Source organism: Mitosporidium daphniae (assembly GCF_000760515.2).
Source record: "Mitosporidium daphniae strain UGP3 chromosome Unknown contig-61, whole genome shotgun sequence".
Classification (NCBI taxonomy): domain Eukaryota; kingdom Fungi; phylum Microsporidia; genus Mitosporidium; species Mitosporidium daphniae.
In genome coordinates this window covers 1-13,014 of record NW_013546163.1, presented here as the reverse complement: position 1 = coordinate 13,014, position 13,014 = coordinate 1, and the positions used below count along the sequence as shown (strand labels likewise).

Below are 13,014 nucleotides of genomic sequence, written 5' to 3'. Positions count from 1 at the left end.
GTCTATCTATCTAAGCCTTTTTGGTTTTTATCTTTGTGATTAAGCTACAGGTTCATATAGAAGAAGATACGGTTCCAGCGATGAGGGTGGACCACGCATATACTTGACAGTGGCATCGGAGGTCATTGCCCACCGACCGTTTGCAAGTCGACGATAGCAGATATAATGTCCGCCTAAAGAGTTTCCAATATGCTCCACCACTGCACGAAGGGAAAGAACTGAGTTTCGGACGTGAATCTTTTTTGAGATCTTTATCTTTTGATCGCTTTTTCTCTCAAATTGATAAATCCTGTTAATGTGAACGATTAATCCCTTGCCTAGTGGCCGTAGAAACTTTGTATATCGATAACCGCAACCATGAGCGCCGCATTTATCGCATCGCCATGCCCCGTCAAGCGATGCAACAGAAGGCTTCAGAATTCCCTGTTCCAGAATTTCGGAGAGGCTCATTGCCTCTGTCAACTCTGTCACATAGACAGGGACAATGTTTTCCATTTCCGCCCTAAATGCGCCCTGTGACAAAAAAATTAAACGTCATGGAAATAGTAAAATGGAAATGGAGTAATTGACAAGTGACTTACAGCATGCGAGCAATTTTTGCAAAAGATGTACGATGAAGCGAGCCAAGTAAATGGTAGTTGCTACTGGATCGAAATTAATGAATACTTTGAAAAGAAGCGGAGTCGCTGCTCGTATTGCGGGCAGCATATTATCGTAAATTTGGCCAAGCGATGTTAGAAGGCATACCAGAAATTCGTGCGAGTCCTGGAGATAAACGAATGCAAAAGCGATAAAAATAAACGATGTCAAATCGAAAAAATGAACATACAAAAAAGAGCAAAAATGCTATTAGACAACCTGCTGTGCATAGTTCCTATCGATAGAAAAAAGCCTTTTTAGATATAATGGGAAAAGAGGAGTCTGCTGATGCGGTGACGGGTCTAGTTCTAGAAAGTAAAAGAGAAAGAGATTTTTTACTTGAAAGAAAGTCCAACAGCGCGGGCACGCATGCTGTTGATTCGGCTCTGAGTAGGATGTTGAGGAATTCGCGTAGCGAAGGCGAAGATGCTAGGAACTTGAGAGAAAAGTGGAAACCTCACCTGCAAGATGCTATTAAAGTAACAAGAGTTAGAATCATTTAAGATTCCTGCACAGTAAACGTCCATCACAGTCAAAGGCATGACAAACCGAAAAAATGGCTCCAAATGGCCTTGCACAATGTTAATTACAACTTTTGGCTCAAATTTATTATTAATTTGATGTTCCCCAGCTCCTCGATTGCCCATAGCGTGGCCCCGCAGGCCCCGTCTTCCCAGGCCACGGCACCCTCTTCATTTCTGCAAAATAGGTCTATCGAGGAAATCATAACAAAATGGACACAGGACCTGGATGCTCATCTTCGAGAATTCAAGAGCCAGGCGCTCGCAATTGGAAAAGTCGATGATGCTCTGATCGCACAAGGAAAAAAGGTTTCTTTTTGTTATGTTTAATATTTGAGATTTCTGAACTGCACAAGGATACTGTGTCCATTGAAGGCCTTGCCAAGGAGCTCACCCTTAATTTGGATTATCTTGAGTGCCAGCAAACAGAGCTAGAACAGGCCCTCACTCGTATCGAGACCGAGCTTGCAAAGTATTATGAGAACCCTCCACAACTGCTTTCGTCCGACATTGAAAGGGACAAATTGTTTACAATTGCTGAATCTTGCGGTCTGGAAATTTCCAGGCTTGAAGAGTCTGTAGATAACTCCTCGCAGGAGATCAAGAATTACCTTTCCAACTTAATCAATGAAAATGACCCGGGAAGCGATTTATTGAAAATAATGGAGTCTCAAATCTCTGTCCACAATTGGGCTGCAGACGCCATTTCGTCGATCAAGAAAAAAATTAATGAATTGGCAAAGTGATAAATTTTTAAAATTAAAAAAATTTAATTTAATCATCATGCCCCGTCCCATCAAAGGTAGGATTTGGGTCGAGTAATTTTTAGGCGGTATTTGGACCAATACCGAGGATGAGATTCTTAAAGCCGCGTTTATGAAATATGGTCGTAATCAATGGGCTCGTATTTCATCACTTTTGGTTCGAAAAACGCCAAAACAGTGCAAGGCTCGCTGGTACGAGTGGATTGACCCCGCCATTAAAAAGACAGAATGGACACGTGAGGAAGAGGAGAAGCTTTTACATTTGGCGAAAGTGCTCCCTTCGCAATGGCAGACCATTTCATCTATTGTTGGCCGCACTGCCCATCAATGTCTTCAACACTACGAACAATTGTTGGATGCGGCACAAAGCAAGCTTTTAATTGAAGGCGCTCCTTCGCTCGAAGACCTTGACATGCTTCGTGGACTGCGTCCTGGAGAAGCTGACCCGTGTCCAGAAACAAGGCCGGCTCGTCCTGATCCAGTGGATATGGATGATGACGAAAAGGAGATGCTTTCTGAAGCCAGGGCCCGTCTGGCCAACACACAAGGAAAAAAAGCAAAGCGCAAAGCAAGGGAAAAAATTTTGAATGAATCTAGAAGACTTTCTCTCATCCAAAAGAGGCGAGAATTAAAAGAAGCTGGAATTGAGGCTAGAATCGGGATGAAGGGTAAAGGTACCGGCGTTTATGTGATCAACTATAACACGGAAATTCCCTTTGAGAGAAAACCACCGCCTGGCTTTTTTGATACAAACGAAGAGGTTCAAAGAGAAAAAGAGGTTCTCAAACTAAAGTCTCCGCTTGTCTCTTCTCTTTCTCAAGAACCAAAAAGAGACACCACTGAAGAGCAGGCCAAAAAGAAAGAAATTTCCGAAAGGAAAGAGGCTGCCAGTCAAGGCAAATTGACCCCAGCCCAATCGGCTCGTCTAAAGCAGCTCTCCCAAGAGCAATTTCAAATCAGAAGAGCTGCATTTAACCTTCCATCGCCAATAGTCAAGGAGAAGGACGTCCGTGAGCTGCTGAAGCTTGGCATTTCTACAGAAGATGCAAGGGAATATGTTATTGAGACTGGAGAAACTCCGCTTCGTCGCCCAGCGGACCAATTTTCCGGAAGTTTTACGCCAAATTCGAGAGAGGGCAGCGAAATTGGAGAGGAAGGGCCTCCAATTGATTTGGTCAGGTCGCGGCTCTCCATTGCTCTTTCAAAGCTGCCAGCCCCAAAAAACAACTATGAAATTGTACTTCCAGATTAATTTTAAATTTATAAATTGTAAAATATTTTTATTCTGGAGCGATGAATCCGCCCTCAATGCGGAGTTTTACGGTGCTCTCTCTTTATCGGAGAGCATTGCGCATTTCCAAGCTATTTAGAGACCCTCAAGTGGGGAAAAGATTTGCCTTGAACTGCAAGGATACAATCAAACTATATGCCGAGCCAGATAGATGCGAAACCCTTGAGCAATATGGCTCCACTCAACAGGAGGCATTGCAAAACCTCATCGGGGAGCAAATGAGGTCCCTGGATACATTTGAAAAAATTCTTAAATGGGACCTGACGCGCATTGATGGCCATACCCCTCTGGTATACTTTGAAAGCAAGGTTTTATTAGAGGATAAATTAAATAAATTTTAATGCATTAAATTTCAAATTTTTCCAAAATGGTCCGCAGAAAAGTAAAAAGAAAGGCCCCTCCATCTGCCGCCAAAAGAAATAACCAACGCAAGCTAGATGTGATGTTCTCATGCCCTATTTGCAACCACGAAAAATCGGTTGATTGCAAGCTGTAAGATTCCACACATACTGACTTTGGTAGGGATCGCCAGCGTAACATTGGCCATCTGATTTGCAAAGTTTGCCAGGCAGACTACAAGACCCCGATTACCTGTATCGATGGAATTTTTAATTGTAGATCTTTCGCAGCCAATAGATGTGTACAGCGATTGGATGGATGATTTTGCAGCAGCAAATAAGCCGCTCAAGCCAACGCCCGCCCCCCCTACTGAGGAGGAACCTACAGCACAGGTAGACCCGGAGAATTGGGATGAAGATAGCCAGGATATTCTGAGCGCCTACTAATTCTGTTTGTATAAATTGGAACACAGATAAATTAATGCCATTAACATACCACCGAACGCTACCCTTCTTGTGTCTTGATAAATTTTTATTTTTACGTTTAATGGCGGCACATTTTTAGCGTTGGAACAGGAGCACAGTCAAAAGTTGGCTTCTTTTCTAATGCCGAAAAAGTTAAAATTTACAGAAAGAATGAAGCAAACATTGTGCTACAAATTGCCAAACCTTCCCGCAAAGTGGCAAACACACATACATGTTGTTAATTTATTAATAAAATAATTCATGAAATTAGGCCTTCTTTAATTATTGAGCTAAAAAGAGGGATCAGCGTTTTGGAGTCGCGTGAATTTTTTACGAGAAATGGATGACGAAGAAGATCCTGGGTTTTTGCTCTAGTAGCCACATTAACTTTCAAACAGGAATCCACAAATTGTATCAGCGGGGCAGACATTCGCTCAGGGTGCCTCAAAGTAGGGCTCCCATTGGTAGCAATCAGATAGAGCGCCTTTAGTGGTTCCTCCGAAAGATAGGGCGGCTCTCCTTCTATCATTTCAATCATCATAATACCGAGTGACCAGACATCCACACTTGCATCATACCTCTTTTGCTTGATTATTTCAGGCGCCATCCAATAGGGCGTGCCTACCATGGTGGCCCTTTTCCTTCGATCTGCAGAAAGTTCTGCACAAAATCCAAAATCAGAGATTTTCACCTGTCCTCCAGCACCAAGTAGGATGTTGTCGCTTTTGATATCTCGATGTATGATCGAACGCGAGTGGAGATGATGAAGTCCTTTTATAATCTCATTTGAGATTGTGGCAATATCTGGCTCATCCAAATTGCCCCGATACTCGAGAAGCTCTGTAAGGGCCCCTCCTTCCATATATTCAATGATAAGCCAAAGCTGGGACCCCATCAGATAACTGTCCAAGTAGTTGACAATATTTGGATGGTGTGAGGCTTTGAGGATCGAAATCTCGTTTATAATCAACGCGGGTTTTTGTTGATACCTCATATCCATTTGCTTAATTGCCACAAGGGCGCCGGTTTTTTTCTCTTGGCCGACAAAAACTTCTCCAGAAGCACCCTGGCCAATCCTCTTTAATTTTGTGTAAATTTCGGCGGGATTTCCGGGGGTGCACAATTGCCTTAAAGCAACCATATATGGGAGCTCGTCGGCAACTGGCACCTTTACCATGGAATCGTGGGTCGAGTCAAATTCAGGCGAGGAACCTGGAGATTTCATATGAAGATCTGGAGATGATGGCTTTGGCTTTTCCTCTTTTTCTACGCCTGCTTGCGCATCCGCGTGTTGCTCTTTTGTATAAAATTCAAGCACATCTAAGACGACCTAGACAAAGGCATATAAATATGCAATGGACCTACATCTGGGTTCGATTCGATATCCTCCTTTGTAATGCTCGAGGCCTTCAGCATTCTCTTCCATGACTCTGGGAGCCCCGTAAACGATCCTGTATTCGGATCAAACCCAATGTGCAAGTTGTGGCGGAACGAAGTGGGACCAGAGACACACGCCAGCTTTGAACAATACTAAGATGGTAAGAAAAGCAATCGAAAAAGCATAGCGTAAATCACGGATAATATTTCAAACGCCAAACCTTTTTTAGAGAGTTCATCCATTTAACCATTTCTTCTTCAGAATCAAATGCAAACATCATAGATCGCTTTAAGCTGGCCAATTGCAACTCTAAACAATAGGGCCTATTTGACCGCCGATCGATATTGATAACGTCGTTTAGGAGCAGTACAAAGACAGCATTTGTATCGCTCTTGTCCTTATGTATGCCCAATGTGGATTCTCTGAGAACAAGATATTTTTTGTTCCAGTTTTCGCGGAAAAAGCTCCTTCTCTCCTTCATGTACACCTGACCTTCAATAATCGAGCTGATTCCCATTTCTTTAATTATGCGTGACTAGAAAGGAAAAGGTTAAATAAAGTAAAACGGCATATTATTCGAGGATAACTAACCCAATTGGGGCATTGCAATATCAAAAAAATTTCAAAATGGAACATCCCCAAACCAATCAAACTTTAAAATTTTAAATTTAAATTAAGCATTGTGTGAGGACCCTGGTATTTTTAATGTAAGAGTTGTAGATTACTAATTTTTTATCAAACCAAAGGTAGGAATCATTCAAGGAGTGATGCACAACTATATATATTCGGACTAGAGTATCTGAATCTAGTGATTTTCATTTATATTCTGACTTTGATTGCATTTCCTTATGCTTAGGTATGAATCCTACCCGTTTTCTCGTGTGAATGATGATTGCTATCATACGTTATACGCTGGAATTACCGGCTGATTAGTGATGAAATTTTGCGGCTATTCTGACATACGATCATTTTCCATTCTCATCATCATCATCTTACTTATAGGTAAGACAATGATGTACAACAATTGAGCACTGGGTGCTGATATTTCATTTGATGATACTTTTTGGCCGAGTCTTATTTTAGAATTGCCTGGGGTTAGCTTTTGGGAACCCATCATCACAAGCAGTTCTTATGTAGTGTGCTACTAATTAAAGGTAAGTTTCTTTCTTCACATTTGAATGATGACAAGATGACGAGCCATATTTCATGATGATGAAATAACACAATATCCATTCATGCTGTCTGACAAAACAACTATTATCCCTTCTTTCTAGCTTTCTTACTTTTAGTAAGTTGATGACGAAAAAAATAAGAGACAAGCATATGTCTGATTCATTTCCATGATGTTGTATTTTTGCTGAGACTTAGGCAATCCTCATACTTTGCAAAATAGACCGTTTCCCATATCGCATAATCTCCTTTGAGAGTGCTTTAGCCAGCTCACAAAATATCAATTGAGCCTGTCAGCTGAGTTTCTCCGGAACTGCCAGCCGTGCATGTACATTTGTAAAAGGTGAGTACAATTATGATGACTATTATCACGACGGTCTTAAGAGCAATTCATGGTTCAACCGCCTGCTGGCATATTCTGAAATACTTGCTTATTTCTAGATGAATGACGCACTGCGTATCATGACTCACGTGTCATATGAGGAGACCGGGTTATATTGAATTTGCGGCCCAATAAAATTTACTTTTTGCCTTAATTTTTTACAATTCTTCCATATGGTTTGACACTTACGTTGCTAATGGCCCAGAATGGCGATACGAACCAATATGACTATATCGTACTAGGAACGGGATTGGTAGAGTGCATCATAAGCAGCCTTCTTTCCAAGGAGGGCCATCGCATCCTCCATATTGACCGCAACTCATATTACGGAGGTGCCTGTACATCGCTCTCAATTGGCCAAGTAGCACACTGCGTTATATGCTTTTCTAGATTTATGAAAAATTGTTGAACGCCGAATTGCCTGCCAAGTACACCGCAAAAGGGGGCGCCCTCCTTGGACCTCCACGCGAGTATTACATCGACACCGTTCCCAAGCTTCTGATGGCAGCAGGCGATTTTGCACAAATTCTAGCCTTGACGACGGTGACAAAATACCTAGAGTTTCGTCAAATCGATGGCGCCTTTGTGTATCGTGATGGACACATATACAAAGTACCTGCAACGGAGATGGAAACAGTTCTCTCTCCCCTGTTCGGATTGTTCGAGAAGCGGCGAGCATACAAGTTTTTCGACTTTATACGGAGGAGCTCCTCTGCTGAGCACGGAGAGGAAGAAAAAAAAAGTATGTTCTCGTAGGCAATTTTCCTATTCTTCAACCTGAGCATGTCATTTTCTGGTTGTTGCCCAATTATTATATGTTTTCCAGCTATTGACCATTGCATTTACTTTTAGAACTAGCCACTTATTCGATGGCCGCCCTCTATGAAAAATACGGGCTTGCTAGGAGCGCTCAGGACTTTATTGGCCACGCTCTAGCATTACAAAGCGATGATTCGTAAGGATGTTCGTTGATGGCATAGATATCTCACACGGGAGGCTCTTCCTACATGCAATGCCATCGCTCTTTATATGAATTCGGTAACAAGATTTGGGAAATCTCCATTCATTTACCCACTTTTCGGTCTTGGCGACCTTTCCCAGGCATTTGCAAGGTGAGAGGGTTATTCTCACACGCAGATTGGGCGCAGTTCATGGAGGCACCTACATGCTTAATGTAGGTGACGTTGTGCTGCTTGAACAAGCAAATGAGCACGGTCAGGTTATTTCCGGGGTGCGGACCGTTCCTGTGGAAGTACATTCTAATGGTGCTGGAAAAGAAGCATCTAACAGCCATCCAGCAGCAAATTTATCTTCTCCCATCGGTACGTTTCAGTGCAGGCGAGGAGTGATCGGAGATCCTTCATATTTTCCTTCATTTGTGGAAACAAAATCAAAAATCATTCGAGCCGTTTGTATCCTACCTGGCCCAGTGCCGCACACAGGGGGTATTGACTCGTTACAAATTATCATCCCACAGCGCGAGCTGCTTCGGCTATCAGGTAGGCCATGTCTTTGGGTTATCGCTAGATATGTATATAACGGTGCTTTCACATGCACATGGTGTGGCTCCGTCTCCTTTTTTCCTTGCCTATATTAGCACGTTGCAGGAACAGGAGCACTTGGACCCTATTGATGAAATCTCATCAGCGCTAGCACTACTTGGTCCAGTTCTGGAATGGTAAGCCTCTACCATTGAGTTGATTGTAGCTTTGTCTTCATCTCCAATTATTGCGTGCCGGCAAAGAACAGCTCTTGCCCCCAAAATCTTTTCATCTCCCGCTCCTACGACTCATCGAGTCATTTTGAGTCTGTGTGTGCAGATGTCAAGGAGTTGTATCATCAGATAACTGGACGTCACATCGAGACAATACTCCAGAAAGACCAGGTCGATGTTAATAAATAATCCAGCAACCTTAGCTTGTGTAGCCCATCCATTATGGGGTATATTTATAGCTTTGCCAGTTATCCCTTTGATTGTGCTGATGCAAATATCTTGGCTAACATTTGCATGCCAACATTTTATCACTAAGGCGAGGACTTGTGCCAACAAAGTTCCGTGCCAAAAGGCATCATTCGAACGACTTGCAGCTTCCCCAAGACTTCTTTGAAATACATTTTCATCAACCCACTATTTATCTTTGTCCAGGAATCCAGGCCTGAGATATTGTACACCATCTGTGAGTGCTGCGCGAAAAACCCCACAGGTTTGACCTAAAGTTGGCCTGCAAGAAGGGGACTTACTGTGCAAATAAAATTGATAGCGCCAAAGTAGAAATAGTCCTGACTCAACTCCTCTATCATGGCAATGGAGAGGCTATCTTTCGGAACGGCGGCGCTCGGGGGTATTGAAGATTCTTCAGCCTCATTCATGAGCTGGGCAGAGCCCCAAAGAAATGGAATAAATTGAAAGTCATCGAGTCCCCACACACCATGTGAGCCTGCGGGTTCCAAGCGAAAACGAAGTTGGATGCAGCGACATATTTCCAGGTACCTGGAAAAAAGAAGCGGAAGCATGTCAAGCGCTTCTTTGATAGAAGGCTTGTCCATCAGCGACAGTTGATCTCCTGACTTGGTACAGGGGAACAGGATTTGATCCTCAGATGCCGTCTTAGATTGATACGCAAAGTTGAGATGTTTCCAAAGAATAGTAAGAAAGCAAATAAACATGAGTTCGTGACCAGTGCCATAATCGATCCTGAGTGGATTTCCAAAGCTTTCAAGCAGATAGGTCCGCAGTTCAAGATCCGCTATTTTTGGTAGCACATCTGACTCGACCGCTGAAATGAAGCGCCTGAATGCCGCATTTCCATATCTTGTTGCCAAAGGCGGATCTAGTGCAATTGAATCTGCAAGGCCTTTGATGTCATCCAAAATGGAAAAGTATTGAGAAAGAATGGAGGGCTCCTAAACGAAGAGCGGGATATTGACATACTTTGAAAGTTGCAAGGGCACTTAGGGTCTTGCCCGCCAGCTGGGTATTGCAAGATTTTAAGAAATCGGTGATATCGCCATAGGCTGGCGATGCGTACCAAAGGGCCATGTCAGAAGGCTCTTTGATTTTGCGCTCCATCTCAAACGCACGATATTTTGATCCGAATTGCGAAATTTAAGTTTTTCGTCCGCTAATTATACAGCCGCGCCAAAAGTTCAAAATGCCCAAATTTGCAGAAGCAAGTGCACCAGCCAAAGTGATCCTATTTGGAGAGCACTCTGTGGTTTATGGAAAGGTATTGTGGGGGGAGGTTTCACTAACTGCATAGCCTGCGATTGCCACTTCACTTAACTTGCGGACAGTTGTTCGGACAGAGTTGTGTTCCGGAAAGCAAAGCAACGTCGCTGATGAAGACAAGAAGGGTAACCCATACCGGGAACAGCAGAATACTGGCATTGAACTCGGGGATTTTGACCAAAGGAAAGAAGTCAAGTCGAATGCTTGTTATGAAGTTGGCACTCATGTAGACAGGGCCAATTTAACCCACGCAGCATCAATTGACGGTTACAAACCGATGCTCGCCTTTGGCATCGGAACGGTTCCAAACCAGGTGGATGCATCGGCAATTGCCCATATCTGTGTGAAAGATTTGAAATCACTGCATAACGAGTTGAAAATTTTTTGCACTGAGAGGAATTCATCGCTGACAGATTACCGTCTTTGGAAGCAGGAATCTATTTCGCTCGTAAACATTCTGCTTTCGTCGTTAAAACCGGTGTCCTTTGTAAAAAAAGGCAATTTGTTTCCTAACGGAGGCATAATGTCTATTTTATTCTTTTCTGCCGTTTTTCTCTGTCCTTTTGTGGAAGAAGATGGTGCTGTTCTTTTTCATACCTTTACGCAAATTCCGGTAGGGGCTGGCCTTGGATCATCCGCCTCATTTGGGGCTGCTTTGGTGGCATCTGTTTTCTCCCTAATATCTTGTGATGGGGACATTTTCACCTGGTCCAATATTTCTGAGACCATAATTCATGGCACATCTTCCGGGTTGGATCCGTTAATCTGCACGCTTGGAGGATCAATCCGCTTTTCCAGAAAGCCCAATGAAAATTTATTTTTCGCCATGGATAGTCACCATTTGGAACAATCCATCTCGGTGCGCCAATTTTCGCTGCAGTCTTCATCGTTGAAATTTTCGATGGCAATTTTATATTCTGGAATTTCGCGGAATACTCGCGATATGGTTGCAAGGGTCAAGCAGTTTAAAGACTCCGATGCTGCATCATTTGACGCAGTCATTGATTCGATTGGTAGCGTTGTTGAGAGGGCGCTAGATTTATTTTTAACCGAAAACGGGATCCTGGACTTTGCTTGTCTGGCCAAGCTTATTTCAAAAAATCAAGAGCTTTTATCGTGTTCAAATCCATATGGACTGGATGTTGATTCTGAAGAATTCATCAAATTACGAGGTCAAATTGAAAAGCTTGGAAATGAAAGTGGTTCATTCACATTTGCTTCTAAAATAACTGGGGCTGGAGGCGGTGGCTGTGCTCTGTACGTCTTTCCAAATCAAAGTGAGCGAGACTCCTTTATAAAAATTATTTCCGGCTCTAGTTCGTTTTCTAGCCCTCCTTGTCCGCTGCTTTTCCCTGTTGAGGTTGACTCTTATGGGGTGCGCGCCGAGTTTCGAATGATAAGTAAAGACGAATCTGAAATAAGAGGCAAAGTTGAGTAACCGTCTGTCCTAGGTTATCGCAATACTTTGTAAATAGAGCGGCTTCTTTTTTTGGTAAACGTTAGCAAATAAAACACAAATTAAAGTTGCATCCGGGACGCCAAGTAGCCGTTACAAAATAAAAACGAGGAGCCAGAAACTACATCCCAATTTAATTGGTCATTTTCCATTGTGTTTCCGGCATCCGCAAACAGTACAAACATACGAAGCCAGCAAGCCCAGTTTACAAGGCCAGCAAGCCCGGTTTAAAAGGCCAGCAAGCCCAGTTTAAAAGGCCAGCAAGCCCGGTTTAAAAGGCCAGTTTGATGGGCATTTAAAGGTTCTCATTTGTTAGAATGCTAACTGGCTTTTTTCGTCAGCTTTAGTTGTTGATTCGCCTGCGACTCCGATTCCGGGAGGAAAGCCAATATCGCTCTGGGATGTAATTTTCAGCTATTCATGCTTCTGTGGTAAACTTTCAAATAGGCGATGTGAAAACTCTGCTTATACCCCTTCCTCTCTCACATTATCATGGCTAGCGCCGCAATAAAAAGTCGATTGACCTCAAGATTCTGGTGCAAAATCCCACTCAAGCCACCGTGTGATAACACAGGCATAGATACTCCGGGTAAGTCGATTGGAGGAGGAAAACTTGGGCCTTACATCCTAATCAAACCAAAAAGGCAAAGGTTGCAGGGCCGAACATCAAGATTGCCAAAAATAAGATTTTTGGCTCGCCATGCAAGTCTTGAATGCTAACTTTGCAACGAAATGTTGATGCCTCATGCCTACTATTACTGCAAGTTGCATATATCCTAAGCCTGATTATCAATGCGCTTTATATATACACTACAATTCCGGCTGTGATAAATATGTCAGGGAAACCCCGGTGTGCGCCTGGAGGTGCTTTTCAACAATTTTCCCAATCTGCTGGACAGGCTCGATGATGTGGTCTGTGCTGAGAAATATTCGGACTTTGTCTGTGGAAATACTAGCAGGTGCATACCTTGTCGACGTAGAAGCTTTTGATAACGCTTTGAACGCGAGAAAGCCTTTGGATTGCTGAGGGACCTCCTCTTGACTTGAGGATGGAAGCAATTTCTTCCGTTTCTAACGCCATCAGTGCTCTACCGGCAACGGTGCACTAAGATAGGTGGGTTAGCATATAGGATTGGTACTTTGGTGATGGAAATGAATCCATCAGCCATGCAGTCGAGCAAATTGTTTCCAATTGCAATCCATAGCTTTTCAAAGTAAATGTGAAGTACTGGCGCATTGGTTGAGAAAAATGGCGATGAAGATTTGGAAAAGAAAAAATCGTCAATTTGGGAGTTGAGCTCGGAGAGGTCATAAAGCAATTTATCTGGCCATTACATGAAAATGCTTACCAACAAATGGATGCCTAGCGGCGGGCTCAACT

The 13,014-nt window shown here is 43.1% G+C and overlaps 9 protein-coding genes across 9 annotated transcripts; 6 read left to right on the top strand and 3 right to left on the bottom strand.

The window, feature by feature from the left end:
* Positions 1 to 39: 39 nt before the first annotated feature.
* On the bottom strand, positions 40 to 495 carry DI09_61p90 (uncharacterized protein; the record flags this gene model as incomplete). The annotated part of the gene is made up of 1 exon (XM_013381613.1): positions 40 to 495. The coding sequence occupies one exon, from the start codon at positions 493 to 495 to the stop codon at positions 40 to 42; it is 456 nt and encodes a 151-aa protein (XP_013237067.1).
* A 410-nt stretch (positions 496 to 905) lies between these two features.
* Positions 906 to 1,158, top strand: DI09_61p80 (uncharacterized protein; the record flags this gene model as incomplete). The annotated part of the gene is made up of 3 exons (XM_013381612.1): positions 906 to 944; positions 990 to 1,118; positions 1,144 to 1,158. 3 exons carry the CDS (start codon positions 906 to 908, stop codon positions 1,156 to 1,158), a joined length of 183 nt encoding a protein of 60 aa, XP_013237066.1.
* Positions 1,159 to 1,889: 731 nt separating this feature from the next.
* On the top strand, positions 1,890 to 3,176 carry DI09_61p70 (uncharacterized protein; the record flags this gene model as incomplete). Its single annotated transcript, XM_013381611.1, has 2 exons — positions 1,890 to 1,902; positions 1,990 to 3,176. The coding sequence occupies 2 exons, from the start codon at positions 1,890 to 1,892 to the stop codon at positions 3,174 to 3,176; spliced, it is 1,200 nt and encodes a 399-aa protein (XP_013237065.1).
* A 41-nt stretch (positions 3,177 to 3,217) lies between these two features.
* On the top strand, positions 3,218 to 3,556 carry DI09_61p60 (uncharacterized protein; the record flags this gene model as incomplete). The annotated part of the gene is made up of 1 exon (XM_013381610.1): positions 3,218 to 3,556. One exon carries the CDS (start codon positions 3,218 to 3,220, stop codon positions 3,554 to 3,556), a length of 339 nt encoding a protein of 112 aa, XP_013237064.1.
* A 26-nt stretch (positions 3,557 to 3,582) lies between these two features.
* On the top strand, positions 3,583 to 4,000 carry DI09_61p50 (uncharacterized protein; the record flags this gene model as incomplete). Its single annotated transcript, XM_013381609.1, has 2 exons — positions 3,583 to 3,707; positions 3,784 to 4,000. The coding sequence occupies 2 exons, from the start codon at positions 3,583 to 3,585 to the stop codon at positions 3,998 to 4,000; spliced, it is 342 nt and encodes a 113-aa protein (XP_013237063.1).
* Positions 4,001 to 4,277: 277 nt separating this feature from the next.
* Positions 4,278 to 5,913, bottom strand: DI09_61p40 (Ste20-like protein; the record flags this gene model as incomplete). The annotated part of the gene is made up of 3 exons (XM_013381608.1): positions 4,278 to 5,348; positions 5,384 to 5,548; positions 5,617 to 5,913. 3 exons carry the CDS (start codon positions 5,911 to 5,913, stop codon positions 4,278 to 4,280), a joined length of 1,533 nt encoding a protein of 510 aa, XP_013237062.1.
* Positions 5,914 to 7,817: 1,904 nt separating this feature from the next.
* On the top strand, positions 7,818 to 8,851 carry DI09_61p30 (uncharacterized protein; the record flags this gene model as incomplete). Its single annotated transcript, XM_013381607.1, has 5 exons — positions 7,818 to 7,903; positions 7,929 to 8,060; positions 8,086 to 8,447; positions 8,476 to 8,626; positions 8,656 to 8,851. 5 exons carry the CDS (start codon positions 7,818 to 7,820, stop codon positions 8,849 to 8,851), a joined length of 927 nt encoding a protein of 308 aa, XP_013237061.1.
* Positions 8,852 to 9,159: 308 nt separating this feature from the next.
* On the bottom strand, positions 9,160 to 10,018 carry DI09_61p20 (serine/threonine-protein phosphatase 2A activator; the record flags this gene model as incomplete). Its single annotated transcript, XM_013381606.1, has 2 exons — positions 9,160 to 9,803; positions 9,877 to 10,018. The coding sequence occupies 2 exons, from the start codon at positions 10,016 to 10,018 to the stop codon at positions 9,160 to 9,162; spliced, it is 786 nt and encodes a 261-aa protein (XP_013237060.1).
* An 82-nt stretch (positions 10,019 to 10,100) lies between these two features.
* Positions 10,101 to 11,615, top strand: DI09_61p10 (putative mevalonate kinase mvk/Erg12; the record flags this gene model as incomplete). The annotated part of the gene is made up of 2 exons (XM_013381605.1): positions 10,101 to 10,175; positions 10,209 to 11,615. The coding sequence occupies 2 exons, from the start codon at positions 10,101 to 10,103 to the stop codon at positions 11,613 to 11,615; spliced, it is 1,482 nt and encodes a 493-aa protein (XP_013237059.1).
* Positions 11,616 to 13,014: the final 1,399 nt, after the last annotated feature.